The sequence below is a fragment of the Aulonocara sp. 'chitande type north' Nkhata Bay genome, linkage group LG12, assembly GCF_057382095.1.
Source record: "Aulonocara sp. 'chitande type north' Nkhata Bay isolate Kocher_YH1m ecotype deep benthic linkage group LG12, A_spYH_male_GT1.1, whole genome shotgun sequence".
Taxonomy (NCBI): domain Eukaryota; kingdom Metazoa; phylum Chordata; class Actinopteri; order Cichliformes; family Cichlidae; genus Aulonocara; species Aulonocara sp. 'chitande type north' Nkhata Bay.
This window is the reverse complement of record NC_141355.1, coordinates 22,344,683-22,364,197: the sequence shown is the minus strand read 5'-3', so window position 1 is coordinate 22,364,197 and position 19,515 is coordinate 22,344,683. Positions and strand designations below refer to the sequence as shown.

At 39.5% G+C, this 19,515-nt stretch overlaps 1 protein-coding gene and 1 long non-coding RNA gene across 3 annotated transcripts; both read right to left on the bottom strand.

The window, feature by feature from the left end:
* Window positions 1-51: 51 nt before the first annotated feature.
* On the bottom strand, window positions 52-3,894 carry sftpbb (surfactant protein Bb). Of its 2 annotated transcripts, none has more exons than XM_086314380.1 (11): window positions 3,464-3,894; window positions 3,163-3,215; window positions 2,974-3,048; window positions 2,724-2,846; window positions 2,460-2,579; window positions 2,278-2,358; window positions 2,007-2,190; window positions 1,781-1,923; window positions 1,502-1,582; window positions 1,099-1,209; window positions 52-530 (listed from the first exon to the last, which is right to left on the bottom strand). In XM_086314380.1, exons 1-11 carry the CDS (start codon window positions 3,513-3,515, stop codon window positions 486-488), a joined length of 1,068 nt encoding a protein of 355 aa, XP_086170506.1. In that variant the 5' UTR covers window positions 3,516-3,894; the 3' UTR covers window positions 52-485. The 2 variants fall into 2 exon arrangements, with proteins under 2 accessions (XP_086170506.1, XP_086170505.1); XM_086314379.1 differs by having other exon boundaries at window positions 2,974-3,051; window positions 3,464-3,890.
* Window positions 3,895-14,062: 10,168 nt separating this feature from the next.
* LOC147317438 (uncharacterized) lies at window positions 14,063-17,738 on the bottom strand. The gene is made up of 3 exons (XR_015131841.1): window positions 17,165-17,738; window positions 16,870-16,984; window positions 14,063-14,589 (listed from the first exon to the last, which is right to left on the bottom strand). It is a non-coding gene; the product is annotated as an uncharacterized LOC147317438 (long non-coding RNA).
* Window positions 17,739-19,515: the final 1,777 nt, after the last annotated feature.

Below are 19,515 nucleotides of genomic sequence, written 5' to 3'. Positions count from 1 at the left end.
TCTGCAGGTTACATTTTTTTTACACCACACCTTTGATATAATTTAATACCATTTTTATTCATATGTGGTCATTTGCAACAGCAGTCAAGGCAAGATCAAATAATGTTACAGAAGCAGCAGCTGTGTCGATCAGTCAGTAGTTTCCATTATATTCTTAGAGCTCAGCGTGTGGCTTGCAGATTTTCACATTGATAATAACAGCTATTGTAATACACAGAATAAGACTTACTGTTCAGCCTTAAACTAATGTTTCAGAATGAACCCCAGCCTCAGTGGGACACTTCATGCAAACTGGAAACTTCATGTGTAACATTCATAAGGCTTATTGACTGGAATATGGAATATTTACCCATAAAACAGCAACAATAACAAAAATGTAAAAAACAAACAATCAGTGCATCACAGGTAGAAAACATTTAACAGTTGATCAGTTTAATAAAAAGTAGGTCACTGTGTGCACAAGGCTGCAGTCAGTCTGGCAGGCTTCACTCATTCTTCTTCCACATGTATTTCTCACAGTAGGCTTGATTCTGCAGATTGAAAACACAAAGATCTGAAACAAACGTAGCGTCTCACAGAGTAGCAGTCTTCTTTGTGTATGTCAGAGGACAGGAGAAGACATAATTAAAAGACACATTCAATTAACTGGTGATTTTAACATTTAACCTGGGGTAGACCCCAACCTGACCAGTCTCAGTGGATGGAAATTGCTTGTATTCTGATCAGAGAGGACATTATGTTACATGTTTGCCACAACTAAAACTCAGGGCAGACTGAGCTGTCTTTCCATACAGATCCTGATATTTATATAAGGAGTATTACTGATGCAATCAATAAACATAAAAAACTCATCAATAGGCTAAATTATTAGAAAAGAGCGATTGGAAGACTCTTTAACAGATAGCAAGGGTTTATCAAATACACAGAAGAGTAAGAGCTGGGTCCAGCTGGCGATCTGAAGTGTTTTTCTTTAAGATGGGATGCATAACTTTAGGCAGCCAGTGGCAAAATCGATTTAATTGCTGTATATTTAGTTTTCACATGGATGTTCATGTCTTTTATCATTTCACACTACTAATAATAAAGAATTTCACGTACACCACACTCCTGAGCAGTTTCAGCATCTTTGCACCAGTAGCTTGGTCCCCAGGTACAACGATTCTTTCCCAGCGGTTCCAGCTGCTTCGAGGCCACACACAGATCAGCTCTCTGCAGGACAGATGGAAAGAAACATCATGAGAACATGAACAACACCTAAAGAATGACAGCTGCTCATGAGTGGTGCCATCAAGTGGTTACTTGTGTGTCTGTGATTGATATTGCCCTGACTGGAATGATTCACATCGTAAATTTGCAGATCAGTGCACGTTTGTGAAGGTTTTAGTTGCTGAATTTCTGTGTTGCTGCAGGCTGTGGTAAAAATTTGAATTAGTGTTGATACAGGCTCTATGTTGCTATTCAGATGTAAACCCATTGACAATAACCTTTAGTTTATTCTTACTTCACATGCATGAGGATATCCCATCTGGTTTCCCAAGACCTTCTGCAGCCGTGAGCCGTAGATACTGGTGAAGGCTTCACACTGAAAAGAGAATCAACAGTATTATCGTGCTGTGACACTTTAAAGACTCGAGCGAAAGTCCAGACAAGAAGCTGAATGATCGCATAAAAAGGTTGGAGAAATTTACCAAAAGGCTCACTGGCTTCAAGTGTTTTAAAGTTCCATATAATTTGTAAAGAGTGTTGTTCTAAGAGTACCACTGTTAGCTGAGAGTCAGACCTTAGGGATGGCGGTAGGGTGGATGTCACACACAGACTCCAGGAAAGCACAAGTTTGAGCTTCAGTGGCGTTGAGGCCCTGGTGTAGTCGGCTCAGCGCAGCCAGTATGCGGCATGACTCACAGTCTGATGGGAGGAACACCTCTGGAGAATCAGCAACAGTAGAGCATTAATTAGGTGAATGAGGAAGTGAGCCAGGTCCAGTCTATACATCAATAACGACAAACCTGGAACCGGCTGCTCATTGAACAGACAGAGGTGCAGAAGACTGCATATCGTGTGAGGTGCAGCAGAAGACAAAAGGAATTCGACAATCTCGACGCCATATTTATTGATGAAATCATCACACTGGTCCTTATAGTGCTTGGGTATAAGATCGCAGACCTCCCCCATGACCTTCTTTATAGCATCCTGCAGGGCAAGAAGGACAAGGCAGGGTTTACACGATGTGATGGATGGTACGGTTCTTTAAATGAACCAAAGTAAAGAAAAGATGACCTCAGTCATGTTTTTGGGCAGCAGACTCTCCAGCTTCTTGATGATAAACAAACACAGGGTGCAAACTGGGTTGAGCTCGTCCTGGAGAGAGAATTAGCCGATAAGAGGCCCATTTCATAAAATTCACAAAGGTTTCACTTCACTTTTCAATTTATATTCGACTTCTGCTTTCTCATACTGACATCTGTCTTTGTTCCTGTGGCCAGTGTATCTGTGCCAGCTGCATGGTGGGAGAGTTTCTGCACTTTCTCTTTCTCGTGAGGAGCACAAAGTCCAAAAGCTGCACAAAGCTCTCCTGGTTTCTACAAAAAAGCAAAAACAAAAAAAACAACAACCCCAAAACACAATATATCAAATATTTTACATCAAGTAAAAGGACTCTCAGAAGGCTTCAGTGTTTATGGTCTTCTTTCATAAAAAGAAGCCTCACTTGAGGTTAAACTCACCACGTGATCAGGGGTTTGATGCAGGATTTTGGGCAGGTAAGTCTTCACCTGTAAATCACACTCTGGCACCTGCTCTTCAGGGAGGCGGCGGCACAAAGCGTGCAAGCTTTCATATACGACTCCCTGCAAACGCATGGAGAGAAATATTACAAGGGTGTGGCGGCCACTTTATTTAATAAGCATTTCTTCAAGCCCAGTTCGTGTCGCGAGTAAAACAGTGAAGTGAAAGTAAAGTGAAACCGTTCTTTACCTTGGTATCGCTGCTGAAAATCATGTTGGCCGACAGCTGGATGATCTGGCTGCATTCTGGACAGATATCCAACGTCTGCTGAAGCCACAGTGACAAAATTGCTCAGTTTTCGCGCTTTCATGTTATGCAAACAGATACAGTTTTGTTTATTTTATTTTTTTCAATACATGTGCTCTTTTCGAGGCTTACCAGAGATTTCTGCTTTATGAATGACAAAGGGTCAGTAATAAACCTGGAGTCTCCTTCAGTCAAAAGAGAAAAGAAACAGAAAACAAGACAGAAGATTGCAGGTAATGGCTTCAGCATCGGTTAGCATATAGTTACAACACTACAAGGGGGTTATACGTTTTCAATAAACAGCAACAACAGCCTGGTGTAAGTTTACATTATATATTGTATACAGTATAACTGAATAATGAATAAATGTCGTCTGGTGGGGGGGCGCAGTGATGCAGACATTAATATGATTGTGAGTAAACGTCCATCTTACCGGGCCACAGGGACACCGCGAGGATCACGAGAACAAATCCAGATGCAGACATGGTTTAAGCAGCAGAGGACAACACAGATCGGATAATTTTGACTAGAAAAACATCGGTGCAGCTGTTTGGGTTGCAGCGGAAGTACAGATCGATCGTCTTTACCCTATCAGAACGTCATGCGCAATGCGCAGGCGCCTATGGACTATTAAAGGCCATACGCTTCAAATTAAATCTCTAAACTTCCTTAGTTATCTATTGCAGTGATAAATACAGGCTAAGAGTGGATAAACGAACATTTTCCGAGCCTTGGAGGCGCATGTCTTTTAGGGGTGTCTGGTATAAAAACTTGACGCTCTTGACATAACATGAAAAGCAGAAGGGAATTGAGAGTCAAGGCTCCTTCGCCAAGAACGTGGCCACTTTTTTTGAAGTTTTATTTCAGGTTGTCTGGAACCTCCACTATAATTCACTCGGTTCTTCCTGTGCCCATGCGCCATGCCTCATCAGATTCAGTTAGTGTCAAACAACACGTATCACGTGCCTCTACCTTGGCTCATGAAGAAATCTAAAATGACCACCAGATGGCAGCAGAGCTGAGTAAATGTATCTGAGCTGAGGCCGGAGGGCGACAGAGCACTTTAAGAACTTATTCTGTTGAATAAATTATTGTAATAATCGTAATAATTACGATATGTCATAGACCCGAAAATACTGCCACAAGACGTAAGATTTAAGATTTATAAAATATATAAAAGCTTTATTTTTTATTTCACAACTATCGTTTTATTTAGTTTAGGGATTTCAAGCAAAGGCTGAGTGGAGGTGACCTAGGACTACAAATCTGTCCACACCAATATACTACTACTACTACTACTAATAATAATAATAATGATAACTTTATTTATTAAGGCTTTATGTATAAAGCACTTTCAAACAAAGTGCTGAACAGTTATTGAAGATAAAAAAAAGATAAAAATAAATAAATACAAGCAATACAGAAAAAACAATACAATTTAAAAAATGATAACAATTTAAAAACTAATGGGCATAAAACTAAGACACACACATATAAAATACACGCCACACTTAAAAAGGGATCTATACAAAATAATTAGCCTCTTCTAGTTACCCTGCAAATAAGAGCAATTCCTTATCATAATTGTGAATATTACATTATGAAACCTGCAAATGAAAAATAAAACAGTCAATTAGTTGTTTGGTTCTGGACCCTTTTAGAAGTCTGCCCGTGCAATGCTGACCACTCCACTGTTTGCTTATTCACGCATTGTGTTTTCAGCAACTTTGCAATGAAGATGGAGCCCTTCATGATTGCAGGGTTCAAAATATAGTAAAGCATAACTTACTAAACTAAACTTAATTATGTTTTCTGGGAGACTTATTGAAACAGGAAGTCATTTAAATAGAATTAGTCTGACAAAGTGAAGCAGGTTGAAAGATTTTAATAAGCAAGACCTGATGCCAGGATCTAAAGAATCACCTGAGAAATAAATTCAGTGACATCTATCAGTCTGCAAAGGGTTACAAAGCCATTTCTAAAGCTGTGGGATTCCAATTTTCATAAAAATTGAGGAAGACATACAGTGGGGCAAAAAAGTATATAGTCAGCCACCGATTGTGCAAGTTCCCCCACCTAAAATGATGACAGAGGTCAGTAATTTGCACCAGAGGTACACTTCAGCTGTGAGAGACAGAATGTGAAAAAAAAATCCATGAATCCACATGGTAGGATTTGTAAAGAATTTATTCGTAAATTATGGTGGAAAATAAGTATTTGGTCACCTCAAACATGGAAAATCTCTGGCTCTCACAGACCTGTAACGTCTTCTGTAAGAAGCTTTTCTGTCCCCCACTCGTTACCTGTATGAATGGCACCTGTTTGAACTCATCATCTGTATAAAAGACACCTGTCCACAGCCTCAAACAGTCAGACTCCAAACGCCGCCATGGCCAAGACCAAAGAGCTTTCGAAGGACACCAGGAAAAGTATTGTAGACCTGCACCAGACTGGGAAGAGTGAATCTACAATAGGCAAGCAGCTTGGTGTGAAAAAATCAACTGTGGGAGCAATCATCAGAAAATGGAAGACATACAAGACCACTGATAATCTCCCTCGATCTGGGGCTCCACGCAAGATCTCATCCCGTGGGGTCAAAATGATCATGAGAACGGTGAGCAAAGATCCCAGAACCATACGGGGGGACCTGGTGAATGACCTGCAGAGAGCTGGGACCAAAGTAACAAAGGTCACCATCAGTAACACACTACAACGACAGGGAATCAAATCCCGCAGTGCCAGACGTGTTCCGCTGCTGAAGCCAGTGCATGTCCAGGCCCGTCTGAAGTTTGCCAGAGAGCACATGGATGATACAGCAGAGGATTGGGAGAATGTCATGTGGTCAGATGAAACCAAAGTAGAACCTTTTGGTATAAACTCAACTCGTCGTGTTTGGAGGAAGAAGAATACTGAGTTGCATCCCAAGAACACCATACCTACTGTGAAGCATGGGGGTGGAAACCTCATGCTATGGGGCTGTTTTTCTGCCAAGGGGACAGGACGACTGATCCGTGTTAAGGACAGAATGAATGGGGCCATGTATCGTGAGATTTTGAGCCAAAACCTCCTTCCATCAGTGAGAACTTTGAAGATGAAACGAGGCTGGGTCTTCCAACATGACAATGATCCAAAACACACCGCCCGGGCAACAAGGGAGTGGCTCCGTAAGAAGCATTTGAAAGTCCTGGAGTGGCCTAGCCAGTCTCCAGACCTCAACCCCATAGAAAATCTGTGGCGGGAGTTGAAAGTCCGTGTTGCTCGGCGACAGCCCCAAAACATCACTGCTCTCGAGAAGATCTGCATGGAGGAATGGGCCAAAATACCAGCTACTGTGTGTGCAAACCTGGTAAAGACCTATAGTAAACGTTTGACCTCTGTTATTGCCAACAAAGGTTATGTTACAAAGTATTGAGTTGTATTTTTGTTATTGACCAAATACTTATTTTCCACCCTGATTTACGAATAAGTTCTTTACAAATCCTACCATGTGAATTCATGGATTTTTCTTTCACATTCTGTCTCTCACAGTTGAAGTGTACCTCTGGTGCAAATTACTGACCTCTGTCATCATTTTAAGTGGGGGAACTTGCACAATCGGTGGCTGACTAAATACTTTTTTGCCCCACTGTACATGAAAATGTTCTTTTTTAAATTTACCGGCCAATTGAACATGGTTTGTTTATTCAAGTCTTTAAATATTTCAAGAATGTCCCCACAACAAAAATGACTTGAAAAACATGTTTTTGTAAGGTTTGGAGCTAAATGTGGAAAAATGTTGCTGTTAATTTCAGCATGTTTCAGTATACAAACAGCACCCTGCTGTCTCTGCCATTGTACTTTTGCACAGATGCCTTTTCATTTTTAACCCTCTAGATTAGCTGCTGTCCTCAGGCAACAAATTTCCATCTCTTAATTTTTATTTATTTAATAACACTAGACTGTTCATTAAAATGAGGAGCAGAAGAGGGTTGGAGGTGCGGGAATCCTTTTATGACACAAAGCTGTGAGGGCTGCAACCTCTGAGGCTAATCTTATCTTTATACATGTTTAAATAGAAATAACCATATTAATAAAAAATATGTGCATGTGCATGAAGTTGTAAAGAAGTACATCTACTTGTTTAAACACTGAATGTTTTCATTCATGGCAAATTTATGAGTATAGACCACTTTTATCAGGGCAAACACTACGTTGGTGCTTGTCAATTCTAAGTTTGTGGAGCACAGGAGGGAGCACATTCTTGAAATATTTAAAGACTTGAATAAACAAACCATGTTCAATTGGCCGGTAAATTTAAAAAAGAACATTTTCATGTATGTCTTCCTCAATTTTTATGAAAACAAACCTTTTTAAGCTCATGTCACAACATCTCAATCAGTTTAGGACAATCGGGCCAGGACTTTACGTAGGCCACTCCAAAGTCTTCATTTCATTTTTCTTACATCATTAGAGGTGGACTTGCTGGTGTGTTTTAGCTCATTGTCCTGCTGTTCTCCTTCAGGATGTTTTGGTAGACAGCAGAATTCACTAGGGCAAAACAGCCCCAGACCATCACACTACCACCACCATATTTTACTGTTGGTATAATGTTCCTTTTCTGAAATGAAAGGACAGTGAAAACTTTCTTAATTCTGTTGAATAAAGTTAAATTACTACACCTGATGACCAAAATAAAATTTCAAGCAGCAGAAACTTCAGATGTTCAGATAATGTTAATAAATAAAGTTTAAATTATCAGAAATGAGAGAGGCCAATCAAATTACGTTTTTCGTTTGTTTGTTGGGTGGGGGGGTTTGGGCAGGTAGTATTGTCACCAACATTCAACATTTTTTCTAAGCACAACATAATGTTCTTAAAAATCGAACAAATGACAAATGTACAGTAATAAAAGTTCGTACATTATAGATAAAATATATTCATTTCACTTAATCTAATGACACCTTTACTCTCTCATGCAAAGTACGGAAGTTATTCCTGGAAAATTATTGTTACTGCAGTCAAAGACAAAGACATCTTTTGTTCTTGTCTTTTGGTATTTGTACGCTCCATGTGAGATATTGCAGCCCTACTGCATCTAGGGTAAATGAAACCCAGACGACGCCACTGAGTCACTGCTGTGTTTATTTAAAACTATGATACACTTACTTCTATGTAACTTCTTGATAATCCTAGGTATGTGAACAGCTAATTAAAGCACAGATAGCCAAGAGCTATTGTTCCTGGTTGTGTGCCCATTTCAATGCATCTTTGTCATAACTAAGGGATTATCAAGAAGTTAGTTATGACAGAGATGCATTGAAATGGGCACACAACCAGGAACAATAGCTCTTGGCTATCTGTGCTTTAATTAGCTGTTCACATACCTAGGATTATCAAGAAGTTACATAGAAGTAAGTGTATCATAGTTTTAAATAAACACAGCAGTGACTCAGTGGCGTCGTCTGGGTTTCATTTACCCTAGATGCAGTAGGGCTGCAATATCTCACATGGAGCGTACAAATACCAAAAGACAAGAACAAAAGATGTCTTTGTCTTTGACTGCAGTAACAATAATTTTCCAGGAATAACTTTCGTACTTTGCATGAGAGAGTAAAGGTGTCATTAGATTAAGTGAAATGAATATATTTTATCTATAATGTACGAACTTTTATTACTGTACATTTGTCATTTGTTCGATTTTTAAGAACATTATGTTGTGCTTAGAAAAAATGTTGAATGTTGGTGACAATACTACCTGCCCAAACCCCCCCACCCAACAAACAAACGAAAAACGTAATTTGATTGGCCTCTCTCATTTCTGATAATTTAAACTTTATTTATTAACATTATCTGAACATCTGAAGTTTCTGCTGCTTGAAATTTTATTTTGGTCATCAGGTGTAGTAATTTAACTTTATTCAACAGAATTAAGAAAGTTTTCACTGTCCTTTCATTTCAGAAAAGGAACATTATACCAACAGTAAAATATGGTGGTGGTAGTGTGATGGTCTGGGGCTGTTTTGCCCTAGTGAATTCTGCTGTCTACCAAAACATCCTGAAGGAGAACAGCAGGACAATGAGCTAAAACACACCAGCAAGTCCACCTCTAATGATGTAAGAAAAATGAAATGAAGACTTTGGAGTGGCCTACGTAAAGTCCTGGCCCGATTGTCCTAAACTGATTGAGATGTTGTGACATGAGCTTAAAAAGGTTTGTTTTCATAAAAATTGAGGAAGACATACATGAAAATGTTCTTTTTTAAATTTACCGGCCAATTGAACATGGTTTGTTTATTCAAGTCTTTAAATATTTCAAGAATGTCCCCACAACAAAAATGACTTGAAAAACATGTTTTTGTATGGTTTGGAGCTAAATGTGGAAAAATGTTGCTGTTAATTTCAGCATGTTTCAGTATACAAACAGCACCCTGCTGTCTCTGCCATTGTACTTTTGCACAGATGCCTTTTCATTTTTAACCCTCTAGATTAGTTGCTGTCCTCAGGCAACAAATTTCCATCTCTTAATTTTTATTTATTTAATAACACTAGACTGTTCATTAAAATGAGGAGCAGAAGAGGGTTGGAGGTGCGGGAATCCTTTTATGACACAAAGCTGTGAGGGCTGCAACCTCTGAGGCTAATCTTATCTTTATACATGTTTAAATAGAAATAACCATATTAATAAAAAATATGTGCATGAAGTTGTAAAGAAGTACATCTACTTGTTTAAACACTGAATGTTTTCATTCATGGCAAATTTATGAGTATAGACCACTTTTATCAGGGCAAACACTACGTTGGTGCTTGTCAATTCTAAGTTTGTGGAGCACAGGAGAACCTGTGTGCTAAAGTTTTGAAAACTGAGTTTTAGAATTAGATTTGTATTTCCAGGTAAAAGAAACTAAAAAAAGAGACTGTGACTGAAGCCAAATCTGTGTCCTTATCTTGCAGGTGACAAGTCAACAAGTAATGAAACTTGGCTAGGTATGTGAACAGCTAATTAAAGCACAGATAGTCAAGAGCTATTTTTCCTGGTTGTGTGCCCATTTCAAAGCCTGTGCTTAGAAAAAATGTTGAATGTTGGTGACAATACTACCTGCCCAAACCCCCCCACCCAACAAACAAGCAAAAAACGTAATTTGATTGGCCTCCCTCATTTCTGATAATTTAAACTTTATTTATCAACATTATCTGAACATCTGAAGTTTCTGCTGCTTGAAATTTTATCTTGGTCATCAGGTGTAGTAATTTAACTTTATTCAACAGAATTAAGGAAGTTTTCACTGTCCTAGGAAAATTGGATTCAATCAAATGCACTTGATTTACTGGTCATCAGCAGGTGTGAACACCTTTATAAAATCAGAAGGTTTGGCACCTTGCTGGTCTGGAGCATTCAGGCATCCTAACAGATTCAGGTCAGACCAATGCCCAGAGAAAATGGCAAAAATAAAATAACAAATTAAGAGCTACATCTCAGATCCACAGGTCTCATTTAGTGTGGTAAATGTTAAAGTTCATGACAGTACATTTAGAAAAGAAAATAACTGAACAAGTATGACTTGCTTGTCAATTTTCAGTCATGGTGATGGAGGGATGATGTATGAAGCCATGGGATCCGAGCACCTTACAATCACGGAGTTGGCTATGGACTTCCCTGTAAATCAAAATGTTAAAGTTTTAAATATGTAGTCATCTGTCCCACAGCCACAACTCAAGGTGTTGCAATGGCTGAGACCATAAATGTTACACACACACACACATACACACTCACGTGCACGCACACACGCACGCACACACCTTCATACATCAAGTTACTTTTTGCACAACCCATTGCCATTGTTGCACTTTTCTATTGCACACTGTTGTGTCTGTATCATTCTGTTCTGGTGTTGCACTGTTTTTGTTTGTTTTTGGTTTTTTTTGCAATTTCTGCACATTTACACTTTATGTAGTTCTGTGTTGATTGTCTGCTATATGTAGCACCCTGGTCTTGGAGGAATGCTGTCTCACTGTACTATGTACTGTACCACTGCACATGGTTGAAATGACAACAAAGCCACTTCACTTGACCTAAAGAAGAGTGAGAAAAAAGTTCTTCACAATGATGTGAAAGACTGATAAAATTCTTCACGTTACTAATGAATGATAAAAAATTCAGCACAATTTAGTTGCACATGTACAATGACAATAAAGGGCTAATATCCTATTGTTGTACTGTTGAAAACGGTCCTACAAGCTACCGAATCATGAATCATTCACGGTGTAGAATCTTGTGAAAACGTAAAAGAATCCACCAAAAGAGTTCAAAGTGACTGGGACAGACTCAAAAATATTCGTGAACCAACCTCTAACTGATCTAGACATGGAATTATTTTACTGGTGGAAAATCAAAAGACTACCAAGCTTCAACATATCCACTGATATATCAATGGCTCCAAGTCACACAGTCACGAAACAAAACGAAACAAAACCCCACAGAACTATGTTCAGTGTGGTTTGTGAACATAGTTCTGTGGGGTTTTGAGTGAAATAGTTACCGCATTCCTGCATGTTCTTGGCACTAATACAGATTTCCCCCCACACCCTGCTATTGTTTTAACATGTCTGGCTCTCAAAGAATTTCTGAACTTCTTCCTGGAACATTTGTGGCTTTAAACTTGTGTAGCTTGTTTAAGGTGTCTTGAGTATCATCTTTCTTTCAGTGTTATTAAATATTTTTTTGTTTTCTCCTTTCAAGATGGCTCCGATCACATTTCGCGCAGACACGCATTCTCCTATGACCGTGTATTAGTGTAGAGTAAAAAGAAACAAAACATCAGCAGGCTTACTCTTGTGACTTATAGAAATTGAGAAAACACTGAATGTTAAGTTTTTGCAGACTATCCAAATAGCATTTACTGAATGAGTGATGACTCTCCATATAATATTAATTAGTATAATTTGTATTATCAATAAACAGAATGAACCATTATTTTCAAATCCAGTCAAAGACGTGCACTATTCAGTACTGTCATGAAAGTCCAGTGGTGTAATATTTTTCTACAGATAGCACCGGTGGCTACATAAAGCAATCTGAGAAAAAGTCCGGATTGCTAGACACAGTCAATAGTGGAAAAACCCAGATACAGCCAGAGAAATAAAATCATTTGAGCCCCAGGTGATTTGATTTTTGCACACATATCAGGCGGATTTTGTCCCACTCCTCTTTGCAGAAGATCTTCTCCAAGTCATTAATGTTTCATGGTTGAAATTTGGCAGCACAAACCTTCAGTTCCCTCCACAGATTTTCTATGGGATTAAGGTCTGTAGACTGACCATGCCACTCCAAGACCTTAATATGCTTCTTCTTGAGCCAGTCCTTTGCTGCCTTGGCCGTGTGTTTTGGATCACTGTCATGCTGGAATACCCACCTATGACCAATTTTCAATGCCCTGGCTGAGGGATGGAGGTTCTCACCCAAGATTTGATGATGACCCCATCCATCCTCCCTTTGATGCGGTGCAGTTGTCCTATCCCCCTGGCAGAAAAACACCCCAAACCATGTTTCCACCTCAATGTACAATGGTGGGAACGATGTCCTTGGAGTCATAGGCAGCAATCCTCCTCTAAACATGGCGAATTGAGTTGATGCCAAATAGCTTGGCTCATCTGACCACAACACTTTCACCCAGTCCTCCTCTGAATCACTGAGTTGTTCAGTGGCAAACTTCAAATGGGCCTGTACATGTGCTTTCTTGAACAGAGGGACCTTGTGGGCACTGCAGGATTTCACCCGTGTGCACACCTGTGTGCGTGAGCATGCTTGTATTCAAAAGGTTTCTCCATGTAAGTATCTAATAGTAGGTGTTGGGAGCCATAGCCCTGCCAACAGGACATGAAGCAGGCATGGAGGAGATCCAGGCCCCAGACATCTAGAGGCCCTCCAGAGCATAAGAGCCCATGGAGGATCACTGGAGGGCAGCCATGTCACCCTCCAAGAAAACTGCGGAGACCCCCAGTTTTCTTGTAAAACAAAGGGGGCCTAGTAAAAAAAACGTCTGGGAACCACTGCTGTAAATGATCATTGACTCATGTTAACAATAAACTTCAAACAGTACCTCCCTGTCTCTGTTCCTAACATTTATAATCAGGATTTCACTCAGGCGGCATCAGCTGATTCTGTTATTTGTAAATATCAGTATTTTTTATTCAGATGTGGGAAAAATACTTAAGAGTGCACACTCCAGTGAAGTTGGTGAGGAGATGTACCAGACTGATCCCTGTCCAAAGGTATCGTACACTAACTATGACCACTGGGACAGGCTGTAGCCCCCCACCCTACCACTGTGAACCTGAATTGATTAGGCAGAAGAAAATGAATGGATAGACTGAAATTTTTTAAAAATGTTTTTTTTCTAGAAATCTGAGCAGTTGGTGTGTCCTTGGATTTGGTGATATTAATATTAGAGCTAGCAATCTTTCCTACAGAATCTCTACTATAAGCCATGTTGACTGAAATTATTCCTATGTTTACCTGAAGGCCCGGACAAATATGCTGGGTGAAGGATGTAAACTAAATCACATCTTAACTGTTTACAGTTAAGGAACATATTCATATTTAATTGAAATATGAACCAGTGATTAAATTTCATAAATTTGCGATCATTTTTTGATTGTTGATTCCAAGATGGTCTGTTTGGCTTTTTTTTTTCATTTTAATTCTCTTTTCAGTTTGCCAGAACAGTTCTCCATGCACTCTAAAAAACGCTGGGTTAAAAATGAGCCAATTTGTAACCCAACGCTGGGTCAAATATGGACCAAACCAACGCTTGGTTGTTTCAACTTAACAAGGTTGGGTTACTGTTTTGATCCAGCACACTGGGTTAGGATAACTATCCAAAAATTGGGTTAAATTGACCAATGTTTAAAGTTGGGGTTGCCAAAAATTGGGTCGAAACTCAGAACCCATCACAAGGGTTATCTTACCATTAACGTTGGGTTAAAATTTCTACTTACTATAAAATTAAACATATAAAAACTAGATTCAAAACAGATTTTCTCAAATAATCTTTTTATTCCCATATTATACATAGAATATAGACAAACAGAGTAGTTAATTATCACTTTTTAAACTCTTGAACAAGTCTGCCAGCACACTGAGGTCACAGAAACAAGAGAAAAAAAAGCTTGCATTCACAGTGTTGTTTGCAGTTTTCTGTCATCATGATCTCTCCTGAAGTTTGTCACTATTAGCCAAGCAGTAAGTCCACAATACTGTAATGATGATTGTGACTTTGGTCATGGTTGCAGAAAATTTTAATAATATATAATATTATTATTTTTTATAATTAATACTTTTTCTGTTCATCAAAAATTTACTCTGTGAAATTTGAGAATGCAGAATGTTAGAATATATTTTTGTTCAATATTTGATTCATTCAGTTGCATTTTCTGCAACTGAAAAATCTGAACGCATACACACAGCAGTAGCACAGAGGTCAGCACTGTTGCCTCACAGCATCAGGCTGGGGTCTTTCTGTGTAGATTTTGCATGTTCTCCCCGTCTTTGTGTGGGTTCTTCCTGGGTACTCTGGCTTCCTCCTGCAGTCCAAAGACATGCAGTTAGTGGGGATAGGTTGCCCCTAGGTGTGAGTGCAAATGGTTGTTTGTGTCTATGTGTTAACCCTGCGACCGATATATAGTTTGGATAAATTATTGTGACACCTGAATTGAAAATGATACCATACTTTATTCATTCACAATCAGTATGGTATCTGTTGTCTCTCTAATGTTTAATAGTAGTAATATTCTTCACCTCTGTGTATGTTATATGTGATTTTCTGGCAGAGCAGCAATTTGTGCTCACAGATGGTGAAAATGTAGAGAGATGGTGGTGTTCATCCAGCTAGCGGTGCATGTTTACTACAGTGTATGAGGTGATTGAGTGCACAGCGTCCACACACTGCACAGGGTAAAAACATTACTTGAATATTGTTTTATATTTATATATATATTTACTTTCTGTTGGCCATCACCTCAGGTTCACCATTATAGTTTCAGCCTACAAATATAAACTGTCTAAATATTAAAACATTTCAAAAATAGTTGTTTTCAAGCATTAATGTCTCAGAAATAAGCAAAGCTGTTCATGTTTGTCATTATAGTTTTATTTTTATGAAAATGATGAACTTCACATTGTGTATCTAATCAAATAACATTTGATAAATCTGTTTCATTCTCATACATATGTAACAGAAATGTCTCTAATGTAGACCTGTACAGAGTAGTGTAAGCTATAAAATATTATAAATGAAACACTAACATTTATGTAAAACTTTTTTAAATAAAAAATGAACAAGCACTTTACAGATTTTTAAAAAAGGATCTTAAAAACAACACTTTTTAAAATCTTTGGTCTAAGTGATCATCAAAACAGAAAACAGAACTCAACAGTTTTCAATAATAAACTGTACCATGCACTAATATGACACATCCCCCAATAACAATATATATTTCAAAGTTTAAAACCACATGCAGTGCGTGACCATGATCGGCACACTGTTCACTGAGACCCTGAACACCACTTCTTTGAAGCTTTCTTCTTCTTCTTCTTGCAATCAAAATGAAAGCAGAAACAGGACTAAGTCTACTGAAAGGAAAAAGCTGAATATCTGAGCTAAAACCTCTCAGGTGAAATAATTACGATAGAAACAATAATTCAATGCAATGTCTCAGGTAGCTTAGTCCATTATAACTGTTGATACAAGCTCAGTACAATTAATACTCAGTGTTAGGGAACTCCAGTGTGGGAACTAGTGGCTTTTATGATTTTATGCTTGTAATCATCTAACTTTCATCCATTCATCCATCCATTTAACTTAGGAGTAAGAAATTTCAGGTCATGCTGTCTTTAACTAAACGACTTGGTTCACTTTGTGGCTGGGCTGTATGTGCGGATATATCATGTCAGCTTGGGCAGGAGTACTTGTCCCCTGTTACCATTAGCAAGATTCTCCAAGAGTTCCTTCATGAGTAGAGCTTATAAGCGCTTCAACCTTCTCGCGCATCTGTGGCTGTGCAGGTTGCCCGTTTTTTGGTTGCTCTTTTTGCCCCAATGGTTGTGAGTGTGTATATACCCCCAATAGATTTTTCGGGCTGCAGTTAACTTGGGAGGAAGGGGTGGGTCTCCCATGACAAGATAAAAAACTATTATGTGGGATACCTTTTAATTAAATCCCATCACCTGATATCAAGTGTCAAATTATATCAAACCTGTAAAGCTGTTTACAGTCAGAGGTTTTGAAAACTGTGATTGTAAATACATTCAAACAAGCTTTTCTCTTTGTGTTGAATATCAACACTGTGACTTCTTTGCCTGTAGGCTTTACTTAAACGCGACCAAGAACTGAGTTGTAGAAGCCGTCACTCCAAATGTCCTTTGATAATAAGAAAAAATACCTTTTCAGTACACGGCCTAAATTTCTTCCCTGACTTCTTCTGAATGCCATCATAGACTGGACCAATTATGCTTAACTGACTTAGAGACTTTAACAGTGTTTTCTATGTAAGAATGTCTCGTGCTGATAGACCTGCAAACTTGACAAAACTGTTTTTCAGACTACAGGTAGCTGTCCTCAATGTATCCAATTCAGGGTCACAGGAGGATGCTGCTGCAACAAGGCAAAGGCAGGACAGGCTCCCAGTTTATTGCAGGGCTAACACAATACATGTGACAGAAAATCCACTTAAATGTTTGTTTTTTATAATAATAATCATAATTGTGATTATAATTATTATTTGAAAGTTTCTTTATAAATCGACTTAGATTTTTTATAACCCCTAGAATATAAACCTGAGCTGTTTCAGATTCTGAGCTCTGACCTCAGTGTAAGGTGGCTATGTCCTCACTGCAGCTGCCTCTCCCAAGTACTTCTGCTTCTTGTCTTCCCCCAGACAAACACGCCTTCCTTTAGGCGTACATTCATACAGAGGTAATCTACGGAAACACACTAGTTCAGTCTTTGATAGAGAAATCAGTTTCTGTGAAACATTTCTGTAAATGAACATCGTGTGGAGAATTAATGTATTACTAACATAACCACATTATCATTATTATCATCACTCGCTGACTTGTTAATAGTTACTATATAAATGCTGTCCATTTATATGGTCTTACCTGTAAAGACTGCTGTATTCATCGGATTCCAACTAGAGCGGATCTGGAGTCTTCCCATGCTCTTGTAAGTGATCCTCGATCTGAATGGATGATAACAACCTTCTGAACAAACTATCTGTTGGAGATGGCCCATACTGGCCCAAAACGATGGGACGGATTTCAGCTAATAACGTCCATTTTATGGACTGATCCATAGCTGGTGTTCCTTTACCCATGCTCCATCGCTACGAGATGTATAATCGGCCCTTTGTGCGTCATTTCGCTGAGAAACAACGCCGATCACATGCGTCCCCTTGGTTCATGAAAAAAAAATAAAAAAATCTAAAATGTCCATTAGATGGCAGCAGAGCGCAGTAAATGTACCTGAGCCTAAGTCACATGTGGCCCGTGGCAGACGGCTGTTCCCTCTTAAAGTGAGATAACTTTAGAAGCTCAGTTGTTCTGTTGATGAAATTACACAATAGTGATAAGGTCAAAATCCGAAAAAACCAAACACTACCGCGAGAGGAAACATCAAAAGCTTAATTTCATACCAAAAACTTTGTGATTTCAAACTTTGTCCTCCCTCGGGACAAATCTGTCCACACCAATATAAAATACCCACCATCCGTGAAATGGTAAATGGCCTGCATTTGTATAGCGCTTTTTCTAGTCCATAGGACCCCAAAGCACTTTACACTACATTCAGTCATTCACCCATTCACACACACATTCACACACTGGTGATAGCAAGCTACATTGTAGCCACAGCTGCCCTGGGGCGCACTGACAGAGGCGAGGCTGCCGGACACAGGCGCCACCGGGCCCTCTGACCACCACCAGTAGGCAAACACGGGGTTAGTATCTTGCCCAAGGATATATCCGTGAAACACTACAAATATAAAAACGTATTTACATCACATTACAGCCCCGCTCTCAAAACCCGATGAGGGTGTAAGACTTCCTGTGAAGCTGGATTTAAGAAAAAAGTGAAGATGGAGCTTTTTTATGACCCCAGATAGCAAAATATGGTAAATGGCCAGCATTTGTATAGCGCTTTACTAGTCCCTAAGGACCCCAAAGCGCTTTAAACATTAAGTCATCTACACATTCACACACTGGTGATGGCAAGCTACATTGTAGCCACAGCCGCCCTGAGGCGCACTGACAGAGGCGCCACTGGTGCCACCGGGCCCTCTAACACCAACCAGTAGGTAATGGCGAAGTGTCTTGCCCAAGGACACAACAACCGAGACTGTCCGAGCTGGGGCTCGAACCGGCAACATTCCGATTACAAGACGAACAGCCAACTCTTGAGCCAGGATTGCTAAAGATGCTTGTGCTTTACTTGAATTAGCTTGTGTGTTTCTAATGTGTTTCTTTTTAAATCCCTGTTGTGTCAGACATTTTATCAATATTCCGTGATGATCAGCTGATCATTGATCAGTTTCATGCTTGAAGTAGCAAGAGGAGAGGGAGGGGGAGAGAATGAGAGAAGAAGAGGCAGCTGTGCATTCCTGCCGCGACAGACTGCTCCATACACGTTACGGGGCATGCCTCTGAGCACATCTGTCCTTAGTGCGACTGCACATACAGTTCCGACAACCCCCGCAAGGATGACTTATGGTATAGATCAGCGGTTCATTACACTTTAAATGCAGAATGCTACTCAGAAGTGACTACACTAGTTTTGAACTGCAGCTGTTTATGCTGGATCTGTCCTAGGCCTCCTCACCTTAACAAAGATTTCATTCAGGAATTTTCTGTCTGTGACACTGCCAACCACTGATAGGTTTCTAATCCTTGGTGACTTCAATATCCATATGTGTTGCCCCTCCAAACCTTTGGTTAGGGAATTTTCACAACTCTTGGAGTCATTTAACCTGACCCAGTCTGTCAACGGCCCTACACACAAGCAGGGCCACATTCTAGACCTCATCTTGTCATCTGGGCTCTCACTGATCGGTGTTGAGGTGATTGATGTGTGTCCAGCTGATCATAATTTCATTTTGTTTAATGTTCCCATTTCTCACTCATCCTCTAAACAAACCCAGGCGCCCTCTCTTACACGCCCTATAACACCTAAAACTGCTCCCCAATTCTCAGCTGCCTTCGCTGCATCTCCTTTAGCCACCTTTGATGAAATCTCTCCTCATTACAATAATCCTGATGAGCTACTGGCAAAAATTTAAAACTCAGCCTTGGCTAAATAAGGTCACTCGTGCCGTCAGACAGGAATGCAGGAAAGCAGAACGAAAATGGAAGAAAGATAAGCTCCTCGTTTCTTACCAAGTGTTTAGAGATTGTTATTTCTCCAAGATCATTACTAAGAATTCTGGTAATACCAAAGTTCTGTTCAACACAATCAACTC

What these genes read in the sequence shown, in the direction of transcription:
- sftpbb (XM_086314379.1), bottom strand. Translation starts at nt 3,515, where the DNA reads ATGTCTGCATCTGGATTTGTTCTCGTGATCCTCGCGGTGTCCCTGTGG. An exon ending in ATCAAACCCCTGATCACGTG is followed by an intron (nt 2,580 to 2,723) that starts GTGAGTTTAACC and finishes GCTTTTTTGTAG; the next exon opens with AAACCAGGAGAGCTTTGTGC. An exon ending in ACCCTACCGCCATCCCTAAG is followed by an intron (nt 1,583 to 1,780) that starts GTCTGACTCTCA and finishes TTCTCTTTTCAG; the next exon opens with TGTGAAGCCTTCACCAGTAT.